The sequence below is a fragment of the Peromyscus leucopus genome, chromosome 8a (genome assembly GCF_004664715.2).
Source record: "Peromyscus leucopus breed LL Stock chromosome 8a, UCI_PerLeu_2.1, whole genome shotgun sequence".
Classification (NCBI taxonomy): Eukaryota; Metazoa; Chordata; class Mammalia; order Rodentia; family Cricetidae; genus Peromyscus; species Peromyscus leucopus.
This window is the reverse complement of record NC_051085.1, coordinates 23528503-23553405: the sequence shown is the minus strand read 5'-3', so window position 1 is coordinate 23553405 and position 24903 is coordinate 23528503. Positions and strand designations below refer to the sequence as shown.

The window sequence follows — 24903 nt, the reverse complement described above, 5'->3', positions numbered from 1 at the left end:
TCTATAAGAATGAGACTATACTAAGTGGATTACCTAATACCAGCATCCTATAAAATACTGAAGATGCACTGATTTCAGGGTCAAATAACTTAGTGTGATAGAGAACCATCTCACATTAGAACTCAAAATTTCATTTGGCAGATTAAAGACTGAGACGTCCTGCAGATTGAAGAACTCAGCTCTTCACATCCTTGATTAATAAGCAAAAGTTTCTTCCATAAACATCCAAGGTCCTTTATTTCTCCCGTCTCTTGGAGAATGGCCAGCAAATACATTCAGCTGCATTCCAATTAGCCTCCCAGCTAACCTTGCCCACCTCTCCCTTCTTGTTCCTCTCCCCAATCCAAGCTCCCAATTTCCCAAGGGAGACTAATTTAACCATCTGCTTTTTGTGGCTGCAGCTGCGGGGCACTGCTGGGACAAAGTATCCAATGGTGTCAACTGGTTCAGCTGCTAATTAATGTTCTTCTAGACTTTTAGTCAGGCAACTAATGGGGATCAATAATCCCCACAGTTGTTCCCTTCCTGTTTTCTGTGGCAGCTGGACCCACTAAATATCCCCCACAAAAGACAAAAGCTGAATGTGAGGATGGTTTTAGTCAGTCAGTCACTCCCCACCCCCTCCTCTTTCCTCTGTCTCTCTGTCTGTCTCTGTCTCTCCAGGTAGATTTCAGGTAAGCAATTTTTCCTTTACTGTTTGGATGTGCAAGTTTCCTTAATCATCTCCACTTCCCACTTTTCTATTTTTTTTTTTTCAACTTCACAATGCCAATCTCCACCTTCTGGTTTTTCCTCTACACAGTCCCTTGCTTTTACGATGCCTCTGCAAATACCGTCCCTTGGAAGTCCCATTTAAAACTCTCAACAGCTCCTGGTCTAAAAAGAAGAAATGGCTCTTACGATGGCAGAGCATCTTTGATCTTCATGTGGGAGATGTCGTTGTACAGGGCAATGGAGACCACCTCTTCCATGGGGCAGATGAGGCCATACTCTTCACACCCATTTTCGATCACCAAGGGATCGGACTTATGAGGGTCAAACATGATATTGTTGGGAGTGACAATCATGACACCTCCAACCACACCCTGCAGAAGGAAAGACAGAAGACATCACTTGGGACAGAAAAGCACTCCCTGCCCACCACAGAACCTTCAAACGCTTTGTCCTTCCACTGACTTTGTGAGCCACCATCCGTCTCCTGTACAACAGTCATAGGAAAGCTGCTAGGAAGGCTAGAAAACATGCTGGAGAGACACAGCGCTGGTTCTGGGCAGGCAGCAGAGTGTGACGGCTCCCTGTTGCTCTTATAGCTACAATCAGATACCTGTGTTGTGGTCACACCTCATACACTCATGTCTCACAAGTCCCCATATCTCTGTCAGCAAAACAACAGACTGTCCCAGGGCCACTCATGACCAAGAACTCAGTGCTTTATATTCCACTCAGCAAGACTTCATCATGTCTTTAACACGTGGCTCTTATGTCTGGTGCTGAAGAGAGATCAGACCACGGTGCCGAAGACTAGTCCTAATGATTTTGTCTAACACGATCACAAATCTCATCCCCAGCAAAATTCAATATAAACAGCAATGGGGAAAATTTGCAGCTCCAGTTTGTACAGCTGTATTATGGACATTAGGCAGTAGCCTGCAGATCTTCAAGTCTGAAGCTTTATCAGATTATATTAGAGACCCTGCTGATCAGCAAGATAGTATCTGCCAGGGACTGTAGGGGAGATTTCCAGCAGCTAACTCAGTTGATAGCTTTGATGAGTCTTGTAATTATCTTTGCAAATTGTTTTGCCATTCGGGAATTATTTTTTTGTTTTGTTTTCTAAAGTTTCTCTCCTGTTTGTAGCCTGATGTAAATTCTCTACTCTGTGCACAGAATATTAATATAGACCTTTCTTTAGAAATTCACTAAAAGTTTCTTTCGTTATCACCAACAATCAGAAAACTAAAAACATGATGCAGCTGAAATAATTTTTAAAGCTAACATTACCAACATCAACACAAAATAAAAACTTCTATCTCCTACATTAGAGGTTAAGGTTATTACACAAATCATCTCTTTTAAATGCCACACCCCACTAGTTACGTTTTAGTATCATTCTCATTTTATAGATGAGTAAAGGAGACAAGGATATTCAAATACCTTCCTCGTATTTCATTTCTAGCAAGTAGTAGAGTTAGGATTTAAATCCAACATGTATTTGCTGTCCAACTCAAACAGTCTCCCTAACAATGTATAGATAGCTCAAGAGCTAAAAGAGAATGGTAAATCCAAGATCACAAGGTATCATATTTCTTTTTAAAAAATTCTTTTTAACTTTTATTGATTCTTTGTGGACTTTACATCATTCATCCCAATCCCACTTATCTCCCTGTCCCCTCGTATCCGCCCTCTGCCCCTGCAATCTCCCCACCCCCGAAAGAAAAACAAAAACAAAAACCAACCAAACAAGCAATACAAAAAATATTTCTATTTAATGAATATATTTCCTTCATTGGGAAAAGGCAAAGTAGCCAACAAGACAGTCAATGAATGTCTGTCAAATCTTGCACTTCAACTGTGGGTAAACTATTTTAATGGAGCCTGCCTTCCAGCAATGTGCAATCCTGCTTAGTTTCTGCAGATTCTGACTAGTAAACTGTCAAAGAACAGATACCTTTCCATCTGTGAAGTAGCGGCAGTTCATTTTGAGAAATTTCACGACACCTGGCTCATCTTCTTCAGAAGTCGACGATAAGACCCTCTCAATAGGTTTTAAGGCCTTTCTTGCTAGGTCAGCATCCTTAGGAAAGCAAATAATGTCCAAGTTAAAGAAAAAAAAAAATCACCTTTTCAAAACACCTTATACCGTAAGTCTGTTATATCTACTTTTCCTTGAACATTAAAAAGGAAAATGACACATATCCTTCAAAAATACTACAAATTATTTTGTTTTTGAAAGTTTCTCTGCTATTTATAACCTGTTATGAGTTCTTGACTCAAAGCACAGAATATTCATACCGTTCTTCAGAATTTCTCTAAAAGTTGAATTATTTTTGTAAACACCAACAATCAGAAAATTAAAATCATGATACTGCTTAAGTAATTTTTAATGCTAACATTACAAGCATCAATATGAGTTGAAAACTTCTATTTCCTATATTAGAGGTAAGTTTGATAAGGATCCAAATCAAACTGAAATTGAAAAATATATGTGAGCCCATAAAACTCTCATTAAATGTCTTAGAAAATATCTAAGATAAAAGGATTCATATTAGATCACTGATTCCAATTCCCTGGAAAAAGCACAATCTACTCACTTAATTGGGAATTTAACATCATACCTTTGCATACGGCATGAATCTTTATCTTTAAGACCTTTTGTAAACAGCTGTGCCTGGAGAGGATGCACTCTCTCAACTGATGGCAACATCCCTACCCTCACCAGTTTAGGGACATGTTCAGATGTAATCTTTTAAGAACACAATGTACTGATTTCCACCACGAATAAAAAGTCTCATGACAGAACTGAACACAAGCATTCAAAGTGCTAGCATACATACAGGCAGCTTATCGTATTCTGCATCTGATGATGATGGAGAGACGGTAGCACCAGGAGTGGATGATGAGAGCCGTAAGGTACTAGAAGGGAAGTTGGCATCTGGCACAAACAGGACCTGGGCATAAGAAAGCTTGGCTGAGTGAGGGCCAAAGTCAGGCAACTCCCTAGCGTGTACTAAACCTCTGCCTATCATATCCAGTGCCTCAGTAAGACTCAACAGCTTCCAATTTACTTATAAGCAGCATGGGGTCTTCTAAAGGACTCATGAACCATACCAAGCAATAAAAATGGGCACGGTGCAATGGGTATGGAACACTGACATTGCAGGCCAGGTGAACATCTTGGCAGGCCAGGTGAAGCCTGAACAACAGGACTGGAAAGGAGGGAGGAAAGGAGAGAGGGAAGGAAGAAGGGAAGGAGGGAGGGAAGTTAGTCTCACTTCCCAGGAGTGAGACCAACACAGCTGAGTATCCCTTACCTGAAATACTTGGGGCCAGTACTTCAACTTTAGCTTAACAATATATATAACTATATAACTACATATGTATATATATAAATCACATATATAATTATAACATTTATATATATAAATACACCTTTCATATCATTTATTATATTTATTCATTAGTATATTGAATATATCCATTATATCAATGTATAATTTATTTATATACATATATATATCTGCATAGATTTTTACTTGCTTTGATAATCTAAAAACTCCAAATCTAAAATGCCCAAATGGGCTCAGTTTCAGAATCTGGAGCATTCTGAATTTTAGATTTCTGCATTATGAATGCTGATCCCATATGAGGAGAGAAAAAAGAAGCATAGCAGACTACAAAATATATTACCCCTTTTGAGGAGAAAAGGGACAAATCCAAATTTCAATCAGGTCCCCAGTGTCAAAGTCACAGGGGCTTTGTATAAGGAATGAGACAAGGCAGTACCAATATAGTAATCCCTACATTCTCTCTCCTCTGTGTATTTCATCTCTATAAAAATAAGACTACCCTAACAAGTGTATAATAACCTCTGCTGCAAAATAATCTGCCTCCTGAATTGGTATTATGACACCATCATTCAATATTCTCTCAATGAAACAGCTACATTTTGGCACAGAATCAAATATAACCTTAAAATAATGACCTTTAACTGCTATAGACAGGATTTGAAGACAATCGTTTAGCAACTGATCTCAGATCAACAGTGTTAGCACTCCTTTTTAAACCTCACCTCACAGGGCTGGCAAGATGGCTCCGTGTTTGCTGTGGAAGCCTGAAGACCTGAGTTCCATCTTTGAAACCCGTGAAAAAATGCCAGATGCACTGTTACATCTACAATCCAGCACTCCTAACAAGATGGGAGGCAGCGGCAGGAGAACCAAGAGGAAACTTCCAAGCTAGCCAGTCTTGAGGGCCCAGCTGAGCCCCAGAGGCAAGAACGATACTGCCTCAAAGGACAAAGTGGAAGGAGAGAGCCGCCTCCTGAAAATTCTCTCTCATAGTGATTATGTGCATATCTGTACTTACATACCCCCATACACAGAAAGGAAATATAAAACTCATTTGAATTCAGAAAAAAAATCAGGCAAAACAAGAAAATATATTAAGATAAAGGTGAGAAAAACCTAAGTCAATGGATGTAAGATGACAATTGGAAATTGGATACTGCTGAAAACATGTACTACACAATTATTAAGCACCGAGTAAAGGTTGACCAAAACCAGCTCTGAGTTTCCATAAGCCAACACAGAGAGGCATATCAGCAGCAAGCAGAAACTAGTTTCTATAAGATTAAAAACAAACTAGTTTCTCAGAAGTGTACGTATTCTCCTACAGCGTCTCATGCAAGCCTCCAGGACTTGCTAACAGTGAATATAGTGACTATATACAGAGGGCTGCTCTTCACCACAACTTCAGCATGGGTTAATGGCAATGGCCAAGGCTTTGAGTTCTATGGACGTCATTTACAAATTATTCTAGTTGTGTTGTCCTAGGACATAGTGCTCTGATTTACTTCATGTAGCTACACTGGAGGAATGAATGCACCCTGACTGTGGAATGGTATCAGGTAACACAGTTGGAGTAGCATGTGAAAACTGGGATGGGCCTTGATCCACGACAAGGGGGTGGGGCAGAAGTTTTCCTCCTGTGTTTGTTCCAGTACAAGATAAGTGGAGATTTGAGGTCCAGAAGTTCTTTATCGTAAAGCAAATTGGCCCTTTGACCTAGAGAAAAAGTTAAGTATGTACAGCCAAGGAGTCTTCTAAGTAGGAAAACATCTTAAATGTATATCCACAGAAGGATACTTAAAAGAATGTAAAAGTACATTCTTTGTACATGTCATCAAATTTGGAACAAGTAACAAAACTGTCCAACTCAGGGCTCCCAAAAAGCACTGAATGCTTCAGCTACTTTTAAAAAGCTAATTTGATCCTGCTTTTTGTCTTTTGAAGTAACAAATCTCGGGTAAGATTTGAGTTCACTCAGCCCCAGGTAATGTGAAATTCCTCCTCACACCTGCCATCAAAGCTAGCCTAGTTCTTCCCTACCTCAAGGGGATCATCAACTCAGCCCCAGAAGGGTAACTCAAATTTCCTGGAAACAGAGCAAGTCAAACTGGTTTTGATTTATCAAATCTACTATGATGCTCTACACACTAAGATGGATCTTTAAAAGTATAAGGTCATGTGAGGTTTTAAGCTCCTCAATCTATTTCAAGGATGAGTAAACTGAAATTCCCAAATGAAGTGACTTGCCCAGGTCAAATGGTTAATGAACAGAGGCTAAATACAAACAGCGTGTGCTTTTATATTTTTTAGCAATATAATAAGTGTGTAAAACAGTTGTTAGGTTCGTATTGCATACCACCTTAATTTTTTTTTTTTTAAAGATTTATTTATTTATTATGTATACAGTATTCTGTCTGCATATACACCTGCAGGTCAGAAGAGGGCACCAGATCTCATTACAGATGGTTGTGAGCCACCACATGGTTGCTGGGAATTGAACTCATGACCTCTGGAAGAACAGCCAGTGCTCTTAACCTCTGAGCCATCTCTCCAGCCCACCACCTTAATTTTGTATCAGTGATTTTGTTTATACACATAGTATTAAAAAACATCCCAAATTAATTTTATTGTTATTTGTTTTTAGATTTTAAACAGGGTCTCATGTATCCCAGTGTGGTCTCAAACTCCCTATGTATCTAAGGATGACTTTGAACTTCTTCTGAACTTTTTCTTTTTTCTTTTTCTTTTTTTTAAATGGTTTTCTGAGACAAGGTTCCACTGTGTAGCAGCCTTGGCTATCCCAAAACTAGTTCTGTAGACCAGGCTGGCCTCAAACTCACAGAGATCCACCTGCATGAACTACCACCTCCCAACCTTGAACTTCTGATTCTGCTTTCTCTATCTCCAACATGCTGGGATTACAGGTGTGTGTCAGCACAAGCCACCCTAAATTATTTTTACTAAGTTTCAATATAATTTTTAGCCTTGACTTAATAAGTACTGTCTAGGGTCTCCATTATGGGTCAGCTATACATTATTCAGAAACACCTCATATTATAAAACAAGTCCAAAATGAAGTGATTAACATGCCTATTTTTCTAGAAAAGAGTGTATCAATTTCTGGAAAATTTTAATGCTGGTTTGCCATTTAATTACCTGGTGCTATAAGTGTACTAATTTCCCCTTTCCACAATAGCAAAATACTAAATTCTAAGTGGCTAATTTGTGACTCTATTGTCTTCATACATTACCATTAAAATAAATACAAAGTATAGTAACAATATTGCCTAAATATAGTTATATTTGAAATAACATTGTCTATTCAGAAAGAATTAGACATCCTGATAAAGTAGAGATGCATGAAGATCGTGCTAGTAAGTCAACAACGAAGCCTGCATGTACTAGTAAGTCAACAGTGGGACCTGCATGTGCTAGTAAGTCAACAACAGAACCTGCATGTACTAGTAAGTCAACAGTGGAACCTGCATGTGCTAGTAAGTCAACAGTGGAACCTGCATGTGCTAGTAAGTCAACAGTGGAACCTGCATGTGCTAGTAAGTCAACAATGGAACCTGCATGTGCTAGTAAGTCAACAACAGAACCTGCATGTGCTAGTAAGTCAACAGTGGAACCTACATGTGCTAGTAAGTCAACAGTAGAACCTACATGTGCTAGTAAGTCAACAATGGAACCTGCATGTGCTAGTAAGTCAACAATGAAACCTACATGTGCTAGTAAGTCAACAGTGGAATCTACATATGCTCATGTAACCCAGTGTTTCTGTGGATAAGGCTGTATTTGGCCTCAGAGATGTGCTTTCAATGACTGAACCATTTCAATACATTGGTTGAATGTACTTTTGGAGTGAAAAAACAAATAGCAGAATATAGAATCAGAAAAAGTACTAAAAGCTTACTGTATTAAGCTAAAGAAGCAGGATTATACATTTGTCAGTTTGTTTATGCTGATAAATAATATATTAAAATCCTGAAAGACAATGTATGTTGGTTTTCTAGTCACTATTTTTCTTAATGTCTTTTCTTTGGTGGGTGGACAATTATGGTACAAATTAAGATTTAAAAACAAAACAAAACAAAAATTCTTTCTAAATTAAAATAAAATGGTAGCCATGCTTTACCAAAGAGTCGATCATACTGAACTTGCAAATCAGAGTTAAATATTCTGTGTGATATTTGACAGGAAAAAAAGTTATATTAATTTAAAACACCTCTTGATGCCTCAAGAAAAACTTCCTACCTAAGTTGATGGTGATAATAAATGTGTTAATTATTTCCCAAGTATAAATCTCTGTGAACTATTTGTAAGAACTAAGATGCCTTCAGAATTCTTGGATCTAAGGAGATGAAGGTGCCTTAGTTCTTACAAATAGTTCAGAAGACCATTTTGTGGCACCAATACTAAGTCATTGAATATAGCAAAATTTTTTTCTAAAGTTAACACTCAACATAAAAATAATTACCTGGCCTGGAACAATAGTGTGTGTGAAGAGTTTATTCAGTTCCACTAATTTATTGGGAGTGATGTTAAACTTCAGTGCGATGGAGTTGAGGGTGTCCTGGCTTCCGGCCTGTAAGAAACAAATGATCAGGCATCAGTAGAGTACATAAGGCCAAGACAAAACAAAACAACAAAGACAGAAAAGCAAAAACATTTTCAATGAAGAACACTAGCTTATTCATGATAGCGGTGATTGAAAAATTAATAGTTCCATGCAGATGTACCATGAAAAAGAGGATGATCAATTTTTTTTGTTGTTCTTTTTTGTGGTGTGGTTGTTTGATGTTGCTGTTGTTTTTTGGATTTGTATTGAGACAGAGTTGCACTCCAGCCTGAAAATCCGTACGTAGCCCAAGTCCACCTCAAGTTTGTAACCATGCTCAGCCTCAGTTACCCAAGTGCTGAGATTTTAGGTGTGACCCCCACCCCCTGCCTGTCTCATGTACAATACTTAATGAAACTGCACACAAAGGCATCTTCACTCCAGTTCATTTCTGGGCTCCCTCATCTTCAGCTTTTACTGTGCACTAATAGAGTTCTAACTTCCCTTTGGCAAAATAGAGGTGTATTATTTTACTATTATGAAACACATCCGACCCCAGGGATTTTCAGGCTTTAGGATCAATGCAAGATATAGATTGAGAATCCAGACCCTAGAACCAAAGTATTGGCTTTGAGTTCCAGGACTGCTGCTCATTGACTGTATGGCCATTACACAGCAAATCTAAAACAAGGATTTATCAGAAAAACAGTCAGGCAAGAGCAACAACATTTGATTTCTTTTAAGAAACCAAAGAAGCGTCTCAGCAGTGCTATTTTGCAGTGAATTTAAATAGAACTACAATTGTGTGCTCATACAGTATGAAGTCTACGATAAACAGACCACAGCTTCTAGGTTCCAGGAGATCAGAGTGCAATGAGAGAGGTGGGTACATGGCACACAGAGCGAGGTTCCAGCAAAGGACACTTGCACAGCATTGTTCATCTGTAGATTCCAAGTATATGGAAACACATACCCTGGCATGTGCCAAGAATACAACACAAAAGGGGTTCTAGTTTCTCCTCATGAATCAAAGAATTAAGGCACAGGATAGACATTCAAAGTATCAGTGATCAATGTTAAAATGACTTATTGATAAATGAGAGGATGAAACCTGATCTAGAATTTCTGGATGGTGAGAAGAGGTAGGAATGGATATGGAGAACAAGGAAGGTGGGTCTAAGAATGAGGGCCTGGTTTGTATAAATACTTGGATCATGGAGGCATTGCTTCTTGGAGAAGGAGCAAACATAGAGATCTAAAAGGATATTTAAGCAGCAATAGACACTGATGTCTTTGGATCTTAGAGAAGATATTTGGGATGAAGACCTACAATTGGTAGTCATGGCCAGCCTGGAGAGAATTTAAGTTATTTATTTGTTTGGAGGAACAAAGCTCCTAGGGTGTTATTAACTGAAAATGTTCCTTCTCTATTAAAAAAGGTCATCTAATTAAACTAGGTCATAGTAGGGTGTGCATGGAGTGTCGGGTGGCGATGGGGGGGTGGGGGAAATGGATACCTGCACAGCCTTCTGGATGATCCGGATGATCTTAAGCAAGGTTGATAATCAATGGAGTGACAGACATGGTAGTCAGGAAGAAAATATGGAGGGAAAGGAAATGACTTAAAATGGATCTTGAGAAACTACATTATTTGATGGGTATACAAGCAGAAAATAGTTAAGGGGAGAGGAGAGTCAGGGAGAAACGGTATGCTTGCACCACACAGTGATAACAGTCATCCAGGGTACTCCATCATACTTACAGTGTATTCCATGGTACCATGGGGCTTCTGTACCACCATCTTCTTCTCTTTTTTATCATGAGTTTTGCTTTGATTGTCATCTGAAGAATAAATCATATGTCGATGAATACTTTCATTTCCAGGAAATGAAGACAAACTACATCTACATTACATGAAAATGCAATATCAAATTGATACAAAGATGATGCCAGTAGGAAAATAGGCTATTGGCAGAAATGGAGCACACTCAAAGTACAATATACCTGTGATCACCAGAATAACTTATTAATACTTGTTGTAATAAAGTAATACAAGAAAAATATGGTAACGTTTCCAGTTATTAAAATATTAGTTTAAATGATACTATTTAATGCTAATGAGGTTGCAGCCAAATCAGTATAATCACTATATAAACATATAAATGGTACATAATGCAAATGACTTTAGCCTTTCAGAAAATGATGTGATTTATGTAGCAATAGCTGTAAAATGTTCGTTCTCTGATTTAGTTTTCTGTCTTTTAAGAATTTATGAAGATAAGCTAAAATAAAGAAATAGTAAACACATATTTCTTAAAATACTATTTACATTTTTAAAAAGCCAAAGGAGCCATAATTCTAACAATAGATTAGGGTAGACTTCAGATTTTATTATGGTGTTTTTTGGTTTTTGGGTTTTTTTGGCTTGTTTTATTACTTTGAGACAGGTTCTCAAGTATCATAGGCTATAACTGAACTCTCCACGTAGCCAAGGATGGCTTTGAACTCCTGATCTTCACACCTCCATCTCCCACACACTAGATTACAGGTGTGTCCCATGACACTTGGTTTATGCAGTGCTGAGGATCGAACCAGGGCTTTATGCATGCTAGGCAGGCAAACTAACAACTAGGATACCTTCGCAGATTATTTCTCTGTTATTATAGGTCAAAATGGTCTACCACTGCCAGTCTCATATGACCCCACTTAATTGTTATAGTTAAATACATTGTAATGTATTAATCTAAATATCAAAAACCATGGAGACATATTCCAATGGACTAAAAAAATTGGAGTAACAAGAGAATGTAAAATAGAATTAACCAAGAAGAGATACTCCAAGTTTTATCTGGGCAGAAAAAAAATGCATGTCCAAACTAGGTATCACTTTACACACACCTGCCAGGTCAGAGGAGCTGGATAGATATTCTGAGATCAGATGGTCTCAGAAGAAACATGAACTGCTACCAGAAACATAAGCTGATTCAGTCACTGCAGCTTCAAGCATCCACAGGTTGTGCATCTAAATTGCAATTTAGCTCACAGATGCACAAGGTCTCCCAGGAGGGAAGCACTTTATATTTACCACAAAAACCTGCTTGAGGATGTTCATCACTGTGTCCTCTGAGGCAGGGGGAGCCGGAAGGTAAGGAAAAGGGTAGTGCTCTGGGATTCCAAGGTAGTAATTAAAAATAACAAACCACAAATTCACATCAAGAGGGATAGAATGGGGTAGCTAGACCAGTATCATTCATATCTGTCTGAAACAGTCACACATATTTTTTAGGAGCACATAAAAAAAAATTGAACATTACTACCCTGAATATATGAGAATGACGTGGCATAGAGAAAGGAATGGAAGAGGAGAAACAAGCTATAAATAAATATGAAGGATCCTGCCTCTGACCATAATTTGTTGTAACGCAGCCACCTACATCTAAGATTCTGCACACACACACACACACACACACACACACACACACACACACACACTCCACAGAAATGGTCAACATGTGGATCATCTATGCAAAGACATAGGGATGCTGGGTGAGAACAGGAAGGTAGCGGAACATGGAAATGGTTACATCATATAGGAGTTTCCTAGCTTTTCAATATTTCCTATAAGCAATATTTAAAACAAAAAAATCAAGAGGAGAGAATGAAGAAGGGGGCCACGAAAGTTCATTCCAATCACCTTCAGGTGGCCATATTGGGTAACTTCAGAGAACAGGACTAATGACCTCAGGCAAGAACATTCTATACAGCCCATGTCCAAACAGTTTAACCACAGGATTTTTGAGAGTCTCATAACACACATAAAAATGGGGTCACCTAGATCCGGGAAGGTAAGCAATGAAATATTAACAACATTCTTTCTTTTTCTTAATGCCATCTTCAAGAGTCAGAGAAACTGAAATTTATGGCCTTTGCTTGTTTACATGGGAGATGGGCCCAGGGCTACCATTCCCAGAAACATTCTTCCAAAATGTTTCTTTTTGGACCAAGGCTATATGTTGTTCATGCTCTCTTAAAAAAGAAAAACAAAACAAAACAAAACAATGTGTGTGTGTGTGTGTGTGTGTGTGTGTGTGTGTGTGTGTGTGTGTGTGTGTGTTGGGGTGGGGGAGTACCACAGTGTCCCTGTATATATAGGACAACTTCCAGAGACTCAGTTCTCTTTTTTCATCATGACGAAAGCTATTTGTTAATTTATTCACCCATTCTTTGAGACAGGAGCTCATCTAGTCCAGGCTGGCCTCAAACTTACTATGCACCCGAGGATGCTCCTGAACTCCTGATCGTCTTGCCTCTGCCTCCAGGGTGCTAGCATCAGGACCACACCCAGTTTTATGCAGTGCTGGGGATCAAATGCAGGCCTCCTGCATGCTAGGCAAGCATTCTCTTGAGCCTCATCTGCAGCACTGTGCAGCCCCTGGAATATCTCTCATCTCCTTTCTTTATGGCACCCTGTCGTTCTCACTTGCTTCATAAATCACTGTTATCTCCTGTCCTTTGCTAGATTCCAAACAAGGAGGAGCACTATAGCAGGCCGACTGACTTGTGGACAGTTACTGGACTGCAAGACTACAAAGGAAAACGTGTTCTGGTGAAACCTTTCCATAGACGTTTAATATGTACACTTGAATTTATGAAAAAACAAACTTTCCTTTCCACGGGCACAGACAGAAATGTCAAACATGTAATACTACAGAAACAATGACAGAGTGTTAGAACATGATCCAAGAATGGAGCCGTGTGAGGGCAGTCCTGGCTGTTTGTGGAAAACTCCAAGAAAACAAGACGAGAGTCTTGCGACCTCGGTTTCTTCCAAACACAGAACTGTTCTTGGAGTGTGTTGTCACGCTCCTCCCAGGTGTAGCGGACAGGGGTGAGTTTACTTCAGCTGTTGTTATTCAGGTGCCTCTATGGAAAACACGTTTTTGCCACATCCAGCTTGTCCTTGTGACTGGACACTTTACTCGGGTGACTCTTCTTAACCCTCAGAGTATAAATTGTCTGATGCTCTGAATAAAGTTGGCTATTGCATGAGACTTTAGTCTGCCTCCTTTTGAAACTCATTTCCCAGCTCCGTTCTCAGGAGCGGTAAGCAAGAGGGGAAGTGATTCAGTCAGTAAAGTACTTCTCTGCAGGCATAAGGACCAGAGTCACATCTCCCACGAAGAAAGCTGGAGTGTGGCCTCTGTGATGCCAACACCGTAGGGGCAGAAGAAACAGGTCCATCTCCGGAGCTTGCTTGCCAATTAGTCTAGTGGAAAGGGTGATCTCCAAGTTTAGTGAGACCGGTCTCAAAAATGAGGTAGAGACTATGTGGTGTGTGCATACCACTGGGCACGCCGAAGAGGTGGAGGCAGGAGAATTATGAGTCCCACGCCAGCCTGGGTTACAAATTTTCAATAAATGAGACAACTCTTGACAAGGAACTCTGGCCTCCACATATACAGGGGCGTAACCCTTCTTGCCAGAGTCGAAGGATGTGAAGTCCTTGAGGTGGAGTTTAAAGTGACCCGGTGGTCACTTGACTGCCATGAGCCGTCACAGTGACATCTGGCACATAAGGTAGAATGAACTTTCTGATACACATCAACTTTCCGGACATGTCTCGTTGTGGGTAAAACTTTTCACTGCAATAACATCACACTGGGAAAAATCACAGGCACCTGTCAAAGCCACAAACCAAACAAAAGCCTCTATAGCTAGTCAAGTAAAGAAAGCATGAAGTAACTGGCCAAATTTTAAGAATCAGAACCCACCAGGCAGAAATCAGAACCCACCAGGTGGCAGCGGCGCACGCCTTTCATCCCAGCACTTGGGAGGCAGAGGCAGGCGGATCTCTGTGAGTTCGAGGCCAGCCTGGGCTACAGAGCGAGGTCCAGGACAGGCACCAAAACTACACAGAGAAACCCTGTCTCAAAACACAAAACAAACAAACAAACAAACAAAAAATCATAACCATCTTTGTGCTCTAGTTGCACAATGTAAGGTTTTACTTTACTTCCTCCAGTTAGCTCTAAAGACGGCCAACTCTGTGTCCCAGTGAGTGAAATCAAGACAGGCTCTGCACCACACAGCCCACAGGCAATAGAGATTTTTGGCTCTGGAGAGGGGTAGGAAAGGGCAGGTACAGTCCCAGGAAAGGACAGAGATCCAACTCAAGCACTGAAGGGGAGCGCCTATGATGATCAAGAATGCACCTGTCTCCCAGTGACCTTAGCACCTCCACTTCCAGCCGCAGGCCTCCTCAGAGTCCCCTGACACCTACCAAGTTCTAACTCTCCCCCTTATTTCAAGGATTTGAAGCCAATACGTAAATGTATCTACGGATAGAAGAGGAAGCCAGCCCCCTATTCCTCAAACATTATTCCGAACAAAGCAACTGAACATTTTACTATCTACAAGAGAAAGTGAAAACGGGCTATATGAGACCCTGTTTCAAAGTAACATTTGGGATGGGAATGTCGCCCAGTTGGTAGAGTGCTTGCCTAGCTCGCAAGAAACCCTGGATTTAATCACTAACAACGTAAAAAGTGGGTGTGCTGATGGGATTACATGAGTAATGCTAAAAAGTGGGAGGTCGAGGCAAGAGGATCAGTCAAGGCCATCATTGGCTACACAGAGTCTGAGCGCCACCCTTGGCTAAGTGAGGCCTAAAATGTTCTAAAACATTAAAATAAATAAAGATAAGATTATCCGGATACAAGTCCAGATGATGAAATAGTGCCCTCAGTACCCGCTCTACAGAGAAAAGATGGTGTTTCAATGGCACTCAAACGAGAGGAAATCAGAGACAAAGGGAACACTGTCTGTGTCTCTAGATCGTCCAAAGAACCCCTGCTTTATGTCTTAATACTGGAAACTGATGCATTCAGCTCTAACAGTTTGATGTCATTAAACAGAAAACCAGATCATGTGCTATATCTCATTTATGTCACCAAACAGTGGACTACAGTTTCACTTTGGAATAAGAAAAAAAAAAAAAAAAAAGAGTGGGTTTCACTGGCTTTGGGATAGAAAGCAAGTTACTTGAAAGTGTTCTATATTAAGTCTGTCATCTGTAACATAAAGAACTGTCTGATAATGTCACTGAGAAAACAGTAAGATGCATGGGATGTGGTAAGAATCTTGGAGCTGGGCAGCGAGTAAGTGCAGCTGCTGTTATTGTTAGTCATGGTGCAAACGGTACATGTCTGCAGCCATTTAAATAGTTGAGTGCTAAAAATCCTAAGGCATCGTCAAAAGGTTTCATTCCGGAAATGTGGTCATGTGGTATTGGGATGACAGATTATTAAAAATCACTTAAAAGAAAAACAAAACAAAACAAAAAAAAAAACCTCTTGTTGATCACTTGGACACATGCCCCTCTCACCTCCCAGAGCATCTGATATGTTCCATTTTTAAAAATACCACAATAATAGCAACAAATATTACAACTGTTAAAAACTAAAGATAGGGCTGGAGAGATGGCTCAGAGGTTAAGAGCACTGACTGCTCTTCCAGAGGTCCTGAGTTCAATTCCCAGCAACCACATGGTGGCTCACAACCACCTATAATGAGATCTGGTGCCCTCTTCTGGCCTACAGGGACACATGCAAGCAGAACACTGTATACATAATAAGTAAATAAATCTTAAAAAAAAAAAACAAACAAAAAACTAAAGATAGAATGAACTGCCTTAACCTCCCCCAAAGTTATATAAGCAGCAATGACCACTGAGGAGACTCTCTGACCTGTTGAGCAGAGAGCTTTCTTGAATTGTCAGGCATGCTGAGGTGGCCTTCAGATGATGTAGGTGCCTCTGAGGCATCCCTGATCCTTAAGTAACCTCCTATACATATCCCTATAAGTAACTCCAATCAACACATTTGTTCATCAAGTTGGGCATGGGTGGTATGGTTACTTTAGGCAGTCACTAGTTCCCTATCTAAGATGAGCATCTGATGTTTGGTCATGTCTCCGCAAGAGTAGTGTCACAGAATACACTCACAGGTGTACAGTGGTTGGCTAATTACTTAAAGTCACCCTGAACTTCATGAGTGTGGCTTGGCCCTTCACTTTTCAAAGGATGACTTGAAGCCTTCTGGACATGAACTCTTCCAGTCTACTAAATAACAACATAGTGTCATATGAAGCCAAATCTAGTTCTTCATAAAGAAAACAAGCTACCTTTGGAATCGAGAGAAATTCAGAAACAGTAGTGGTCACGGAGACAGCTTGGAAACCTCACCGATAAAGAGGGGATCTGTGTTTCACACTGGACTTCACTTCCAAACACTGTAATGCAGAAACACTGATGTGCTCCAGACTATCCTGGGAAATTAAATGCTCCTAAAGTAGACCCCTGTAAACTGAGACAAGACTTCATATCATAAACCGAAAGCAATTATAAAAAACAAATCAGTGGACCAGTAATGTAATTCAGGGGTAATGCACTTGCCTAGCATGTATAAGGCCCTTGGTTTGATCCTCAGCACCAGAGCAAGATCAAACAAACAAACAAAAAAAAAAAAAACACTAGCAGATATCAATACAAGAATCTCTACATCAGAGTTTATATGCAGTTATCTTGGCGTCGCTTATCTAAGTGAAGGATAGGGTTTTAAGTTTGAAAAAAGAAAATCAGGCTATTAGCTAGTTAATTTTCTCCCTAAAGAACCAACATTATCCCAAGAAAATTTATAAAATTGCTTAGAAAAGTGTCCAGACAAAATAATTTTTTTTTTTTTTTTTTTTTTTTTTTTTGGTCTTTAGAGACAGGGTTTCTCTGTGTAGCCCTGGCTGTCCTGGAAAAGCTCTGTAGACCCGGCTAGCCTCAAACTCAATAGTTGTAAGAAATGGAACTGGGGAAGTCCCAAACATGGTGTTCTCTACCAATAAGATGCCTAACAATAAATATATCATGATAATAATAAGACACATATTAAGAAAGATTTAAAACTTCAGTGAAGACTATACATGGAAGTTTAGATAAAGGAAGAGGTGTACAATGCTCTCAATAAAGGGGATCTCATCTTATAACTATGTCATTTTCTTTTCCAATTAAAATTTAGATTAAATGCTGCTTAACTGAAAAATAAGGTTATTTTAGGGGAGAAACACTGAACTTATGTTTAGCTTTATCTAAAAGCAGAGACATATAAAACAATCAAATGATATTTAAATGTATGTATTTATATTTTAAATATATTTCAAAGAAATAATCACAGAGTCATACAGACTGCTGTTTTATAAAGCTACAGCAATTAAAACACCACAGCCTGTAACGAAAAGCTAGGCATTTAGTGGAGAGTAAAATCACCATTAAAAACCAGTGAGAAAAGCTGGATTTCCTTACAGATACCATGTAACTTCCTCTTGGTGGGCAGGTTTAGTTTGGGCATTAAATAGACAACAAATGGGTCTAATTCTGCTTTTTTAATCCCCATGCAAATTTGTGTAAATATGTAAAATAGGGATGTCAATTAAGATTAGAGAAGGCAATTCTGGAAAAGCAATCTAGAGTGAAAGAAGTAAGGGCTTAAAGATAACTAAAGGAGGCTGGGTAAACAGAAAAAGTTAGACCACTGAAATTCATACAGATGGACTCAGGATTTTATAATAAAGCCAGATGTGATGACACACGCCTTCAGTCTCAACTACTTAGAAAGAAGGCTGAGGCAGGAGGATCAACTGAGTTCATGAGTTTGAGGTCACTCTAAGAAACACAACAAGACTCTCTTTTAAAGGAAAAAAATAATGATGAAAATTAAAATCATAAGTGACTTTGAATAAAATATAGGACTTGGATTTCTTCATAAGGAAGGAACTGGTGAGATGCTCACATCTCTTCACTTAATATGTCAATGTTGCTAGTTAGAGTTACTGAGAGATGAACAACTGAAAAAACTAAACTATGAAACTGTTACAACTTTGAAAAGAAATGAACACATGTGTCAGGAAGGACTACACTCTGTATTTTACCCTCTGACACAAAGAAGATCATGGAGTACATGCTACTTCCTCTTTCTCTGAAGTACGCACACCCCATATACTATTATGATTGGTCAGCAGTGATATAATTTAACATCGTTAGTGTTTAACTAAAGTTGAATCATACTGGATGGAAATCTAGAGGTGTTCCAAGGGCAGAGAAGCTGTCTGTCTTTAGGACTCTTCTACTACACAAAGTCCTGCATGACAGTCCTTCTGGCTGAGAAACGAATGCAATAACTCCTGTGACAGTCAGGACAGTCGCTCTGTGAATATGTCAGGACAATTGTATTGGTCAGCATCTGATTTATATCAGGCATAAACCCAATGGCTGTTTTGGGCATGCCTACACAGAGGACTAATAATCCTAGTGTCCCAATACTAGTGAATTCATTTAAGTAGGTTAAGTGTCAACTTTATCATCATTAAAATTACAGCCCGGGGAGGAAAGTTCACCTGCAGTCTCTCTCTTTTTTTTTTTCTGTACTAAGAAACAAGAATGTTCTGGGGGAAGTGTCAAAGACTCTGGCGCTCTGTTGGTGTTGGCTTGGTTTTGCTCCAGAGTTGACTTGTAGGGAAGAGATCTATGCATGAATCATCACTCTGGCTTTGGTGTCAGAGGGCAGGACGTTAGTTTCTATCACATGCTAGCCCACATGTGCTTTGGTGAATTCCTTAGCATCTCATTTCTTAACTTGGTAAAACAGGCTGCTGCTTCCTGATGTACATCATTGGGAAATCATGAAGTCAATGGGGAAAGAAAGCATCCAGCCCATAGCATTCACTCATCCACAAGACAGTCTTTCCAGCCTTCCTCCAGTTCTTTTAATAAAATCTGTTTTCCCCATTTTATGTAAATGGGTCATGGGTATAATTAGATAAATTAAGTTCTAAAAGAAAATATAGGAAATATAAAAAGCCAGTCACATGTGAATCAAAATTATACAGAATCCATGTACTGGTAGCAAATAAACAACAGAGATAAAGTTTCCACCATTCTAAGAACTGGGAATTCCAGATCGAAGGCCTGGCAAATGCCCTCACCCACTGCATAGAATGTGCATGCTCACTGTGTCCTCACGTGGCAGGAGGGGGCAATGAGGCCTCCTTTATTAGAGGCCTTAATTTCAATCACAAGAGTGCTACCATCAAGCTCTATAGATTTCCCAAAAGACCATACCAGCCAATCTGACTGCCCTTGGAATGTGCACTTACATTTTTATACTTTAAAAAAAATTACATGTATTTATTTACTCTCTGTCTCTTTGTCTCTTTGTCTCTCTCTCTCTCTCTCTCTCTCTCTCTCTCTCTCTCTCTCTCTCTCTCTGTGTGTGTGTGTGTGTGTGTGTGTGTGTGTGTGTGTGTGTGTGTGTGTAAATACTTTTGGGCCATGGTGTACACTTGGAGGTCAGAGGACAACCTCAGAGAGTAGGTTCCTTCCACCGTGTGGGTCCAAGGGGTTCAGCTCAGGTCATCAATCTTGGCAGCAAACCTTTTTATCCACTTAGCCATCTTCCTGGCCCAAGGCAATGCACATTTTAACCTATGAATCTGGAGGGATACAAATCCCAACCATAGCACTCATTTGAACAAAATAACAAAAATACAATTCATTCATCTGGCCCCCATTTAGAGACAGCCAACGATCATCTTCTGGTGACTCTAGTTCCAGCTTTTCTTCATCTGATTTTTTATAGGTGAATTGTTATTGTTGTTGTTTTTTTTTTTTTTTTAAATAAAAATAGAACCACATTTTAGAACTGTTTCTCACTACATGGTTTTGGGAAGTTTCCATTTAATTAATTCTATGACTCCATCATTTAAAAATGGCACCTAGTAATATATTTCATGTCATGTTAATTATTCTTTCATGTTATTTTTTTAAAGTACAACGATAGTCACTGCAGTGAAATCTTTTACTATGCTCATGACTGTTTCCTTTTAGCAGAAAGAACTGTTGTGCTGTGGGATGGTCTGTATGTCAAATTGCTCTGATTGGTTAATAAATAAAACACTGATTGGCCAGTGGACAGGCAGGAAGTATAGGCGGGACTAACAGAGAGGAGAAAAAAAAAGAACAGGAAGGTGGAAGGAGTCACTGCCAGCCACCACCATGACAAGAAGCATGTGAAGATGCCGGTAAGCCACGGGCCATGTGGCAAGGTATAGATTTATGAAAATGGATTAATTTAAGCTATAAGAACAGTTAGCAAGAAGCCTGCCACTGCCATACAGTTTGTAAGAAATATAAGTCTCTGTGTTTACTTGGTTGGGTCTGAGCAGCTGTGGGACTGGCGGGTGACAGAGATTTGTCCTGACTGTGGGCAAGGCAGGAAAACTCTGGTTATACTGTTGGGTCAAAGCATATCCAAAAAAAGCAAGACTCTTGGTAAATACAGCCAAACTGTCCGCTACAAAGACTCTCCACCAGCAATCTGTCCTGTGATTCTGATCTTTATGTTCCTCGGAATTCCTGAGTTGAAATTCTTACCCCCAAGATCATTGTATTTGGAGATGGAAACTAGTATGTGGCCAGATCACCTAGACACAGCATCATGAATTAGTCCAAGAGAGACCCCTGCCCTGGCTTCTCCCATATACCTGGTGGAGGAAAGAGTCCCCACTAGGCTCAGAATTTACCAGTGCCTTGTTCTCAAAGGACTTTCAAGCCTAGAGACCATGACACTTCTGCTCTTTATAAGGTACCTAGTCTCTGAGACTGAGTGTTTTCCTATTGCCTTTTCTGCCTCGCTTGATGACAACTTGATTTTTTCAAGCTGAAACTACCACTAATCTGCTGATGTCCAATACAGCTGGGTATTTCCCATGCTGTGCGATTTTCCACTGTCTGTAACGCACATTCAGGGAGTGAGACTTGCGTCACATTGATGGCTCTGGAGTCAAGATCAGATGTGGGAGAACTGGGTTTTGAATGCATAGCTTCTCAGCATTCCTTCCTTTCAACAATGACAAGCACAGGTTACAGGAGGCTGTGCTGGTGAAGGCACAGAGGATTTTAGAGAACAGGGATGTTCTCCTTGATGCAAAGCCAATACAGTCACAGGCGGTTTTATGAGAGGCATTTGTTTCACTGTTACTTACAGAGAGACACTCACATTCAAATTTAACTCTGCTCCAAACTTTGGAACAATTTCGCTTTAGAACAAAACTCATCAGTGCTGATGCTTTGAATTTTTTAAGTAAGGTAAGTTTTACAAACAGGCTGGACAGAAATTTCATAGCAGTATTGATGAGGAAAGTAGAGCATGGGACAAGAAACAAGAACACCAAACAAGAACACCGCCACACTGAAGCCCAAGCTGGAGGCTGGGGAGGCATCAATGTCATGATCAACATAACCTTCTCTCTCCAGGTCTCTGCGAACTTCTGGGGATGGAGAAACACGTGGGCCCTTCAGACTGTGAAGTGCTTATGAATGCCACCAGGCCAGAGGGCAAAAAACACCTGAGATGGGCATTTCTCCCATTGGAAATTCTCGCTCTCTGTTTTCCTTCTGTTCTTGGTTCTTAGTATTTTTTCATCTGAGAATTTTACAATTGGCTTTATCATTTATAAACTTCATAATTTACATAATTATACAGTTGGTGAACTACTGCATCAAAACGAGGGCCTAGATCAGGATTTTGTGGAAACCAGAATGCATCTTATATTCACGCTCATAACCATATACATTTTTTTTAGGTTTAATTCTTGTGATCTTCACCACTGATCAACTTCTTTTCTTAAAGGCAACATTTTGATGTACTTAAGATGAAGAAGATCTCTCCCTCTCAGTTATTTATTTCAGGAAATATATGTAAAAACATGCAAGCAACATGTTTCTGGATACTTGATGCATCTGAGGCTGTCTTGTCTTTGAACTTGGAAAATAACCTTTGCCTCTCAACTGAAGACAGTCACTGTTCCAGCACAGACTACTAAATCGGTTCCTTACTCCCATTTTTGCCCCCTCACAACAGCAACTTCCTTTTATTTTTTAGACAACATCTCTCTGTGTAGTTCTGGCTGTCTGGCCTTAAACTCAGAGACTTGCCTGCTTCTGCCTTCCCAGTGCTTAAAGTCATGCACTACTATGTCTGGACTTGCAACAAAATTTTATACTTTTACTTAAAAATATTTGCCAAGCCATTTATCCACGACCTATAAATCCCTCCTACAGTTAACCTACATTTTCTCCTTCGTCCTGCCCTACATATGGTGAGCTCTTTTGATTTCTCTGCTCAAATAAGTGCTTCTGCTCCTGACTGTACACTTCCTGTCTCACAGGGCTTGAACTACTGCTTCTGTTCCCACGCTTTTTGTCTTTTCACCAAGAATGTATTTTATTCTCAGATCCTTCCTCTATGTCCCCTGACATCTGACATCTTCCCTTTTTCCTCCTTAGCTACATTCCTGTGTATTCTAGGAAAATATTAATTAGGTCATTTCCTTGTACTGGAAATTGGACTGCATCTTGGATCTTCAAGTATGTTCTCTACTACTGATAGCCATCCCCAGCCCCTTAAGGTCTAGATCACAGTCTCTTCACATGAAAGTCTATTTTCATCCTGTATCCTTCCAGCCTCTCAAATCTAAAGTACAGGAAAGTTCTCCACTCTTGAGCAGAAGACTATATATTATTATATACTAATGGCCTGGCTTATTTATGTTTTGAAATGAACTTATAAAAATAATATTATATATAACCTTGGCATTCTAAACCTGTGAGTTGCAATAAAAATCTAATGACAGATATGAAACTCACCCATGTGGTTTTAAAGAGAAAAAAAAAACCAAAACCCTCAGAAAAAAGTGATCAGTGTGTGGAAAGTCGTTGAGGTTGTCGCTGTGGGAAAGAACCCAGTTGTGGGTTACTTTCATGTTTTCATGAGAAACACAAATCGGCAGCAAGCGAAAGCAGAGAACTTCCGTTTCTGAACTTTTTCCTCCCAGTCTTCTGAATGCAGGATGGGAAACTGTGATTGAAAGTGATAACCAGAGACATGGTAGACTTGCTAATGGGAAACTACACGAAGCCGAGGTTAAGGCATGCATGTTCAACCCTGCACCAGGAGGCTCAGCAGAATGATCACGAATTTGAGGCCAGCCTGGGCTACACAGTAAGCCCGTCATCTCAGGAGAAAAGAAGACAACAATAAAAGAAAGGAAGGGCAGAAGGGAGGAGGGGAGAGGGAAGTAGAACAGAAAGAGAGAAAGGGGAAGAAGAAAAGGGAGGGGTGTGGGAAGGAGGAGAGCCACATTCATGGCAAAGAACTTCCTTAAGCAAATCTGTGCCTTTGGTAATCTCAAAACACCATGCTCTTACATATGTCCTTTATTTTTATTATAATGGCCACCCCAATGAAATTCTTTTAAAAGTTTCTACATTGCTACCTAGGATCCTTGGCATTAACACTTTATAATAAGATATGATGATATTTTAATAATCCACCTTATTCCAAGTTGCCTTATTTTCCTGATTTATAAAATCTCTCCATCTCATGCCGGGCGGTGGTGGCGCACGCCTTTAATCCCAGCACTCGGGAGGCAGAGCCAGGTGGATCTCTGTGAGTTCAAGGCCAGCCTGGGCTACCAAGTGAGTTCCAGGAAAGGCGCAAAGCTACACAGAGAAACCCTGTCTCGAAAAACAAACAAAAAAAAAAAAAAAAAAAAAAAAATCTCTCCATCTCTTCTCACCCTTGCACCTGCATAGATGTTTCAACTGAAGAATGGTCCTACATTGGAATCTCTGCATTTCTAACATTCCCATTCTTCCAACATGATTTAGAAGGGAAGATGTGCAGTATTCTAATATTAAAGATTAATGAATAATGTATTCTTTTAACATAATATTTTCTTGTTAATTTAATAGGGTTTGATACTTCAGGAAATTTTGGGAGATTTTGAAATGCTCCAACAAATTGTATAAACCTTGGCTTGGCATGGTTGTACATACTTTTAATCCCAGCATGGCAAAGGCGGGGGGGGGGGGAGGGCAGAGGGGCAGAGGGGCAGAGGGGCAGAGGGGCAGAAGGGTAGAGGGGCAGTTTTTCTCAAAACTCAGTAATAGCTAATTTTTAAAGTATAGTAAGACACAGAACCACCAAACAATTTCTTTTTAAAATATTATTTACTTTATATATAAAATACTTATATATTATCTATATTAATTACTTATATGTATACATGTATACATACATACATATTACATACATACGTGTGTGTGTGTGTGTGTGTGTGTGTGTGTGTGTGTGTGTGTTTTGGCTGCATACAAGTCTGTGCACCACATGC

General features: G+C 39.7%; 1 protein-coding gene across 3 annotated transcripts in view; it reads right to left on the bottom strand.

The window, feature by feature from the left end:
- The window catches only part of Ncoa7 (nuclear receptor coactivator 7), a 150503-nt gene that overhangs the window by 50814 nt on the left and 74786 nt on the right, over window positions 1-24903 (bottom strand). For all 3 annotated transcript variants that reach the window (XM_028868335.2, XM_028868333.2, XM_028868336.2), the window contains exons 4-8: window positions 10391-10470; window positions 8548-8655; window positions 3555-3668; window positions 2669-2794; window positions 901-1085 (exon numbers count right to left, since the gene is read on the bottom strand). In XM_028868335.2, the coding sequence (XP_028724168.1) occupies window positions 901-1085; window positions 2669-2794; window positions 3555-3668; window positions 8548-8655; window positions 10391-10470 (613 nt within the window). The remainder of the gene's footprint in view (window positions 1-900; window positions 1086-2668; window positions 2795-3554; window positions 3669-8547; window positions 8656-10390; window positions 10471-24903) is intronic.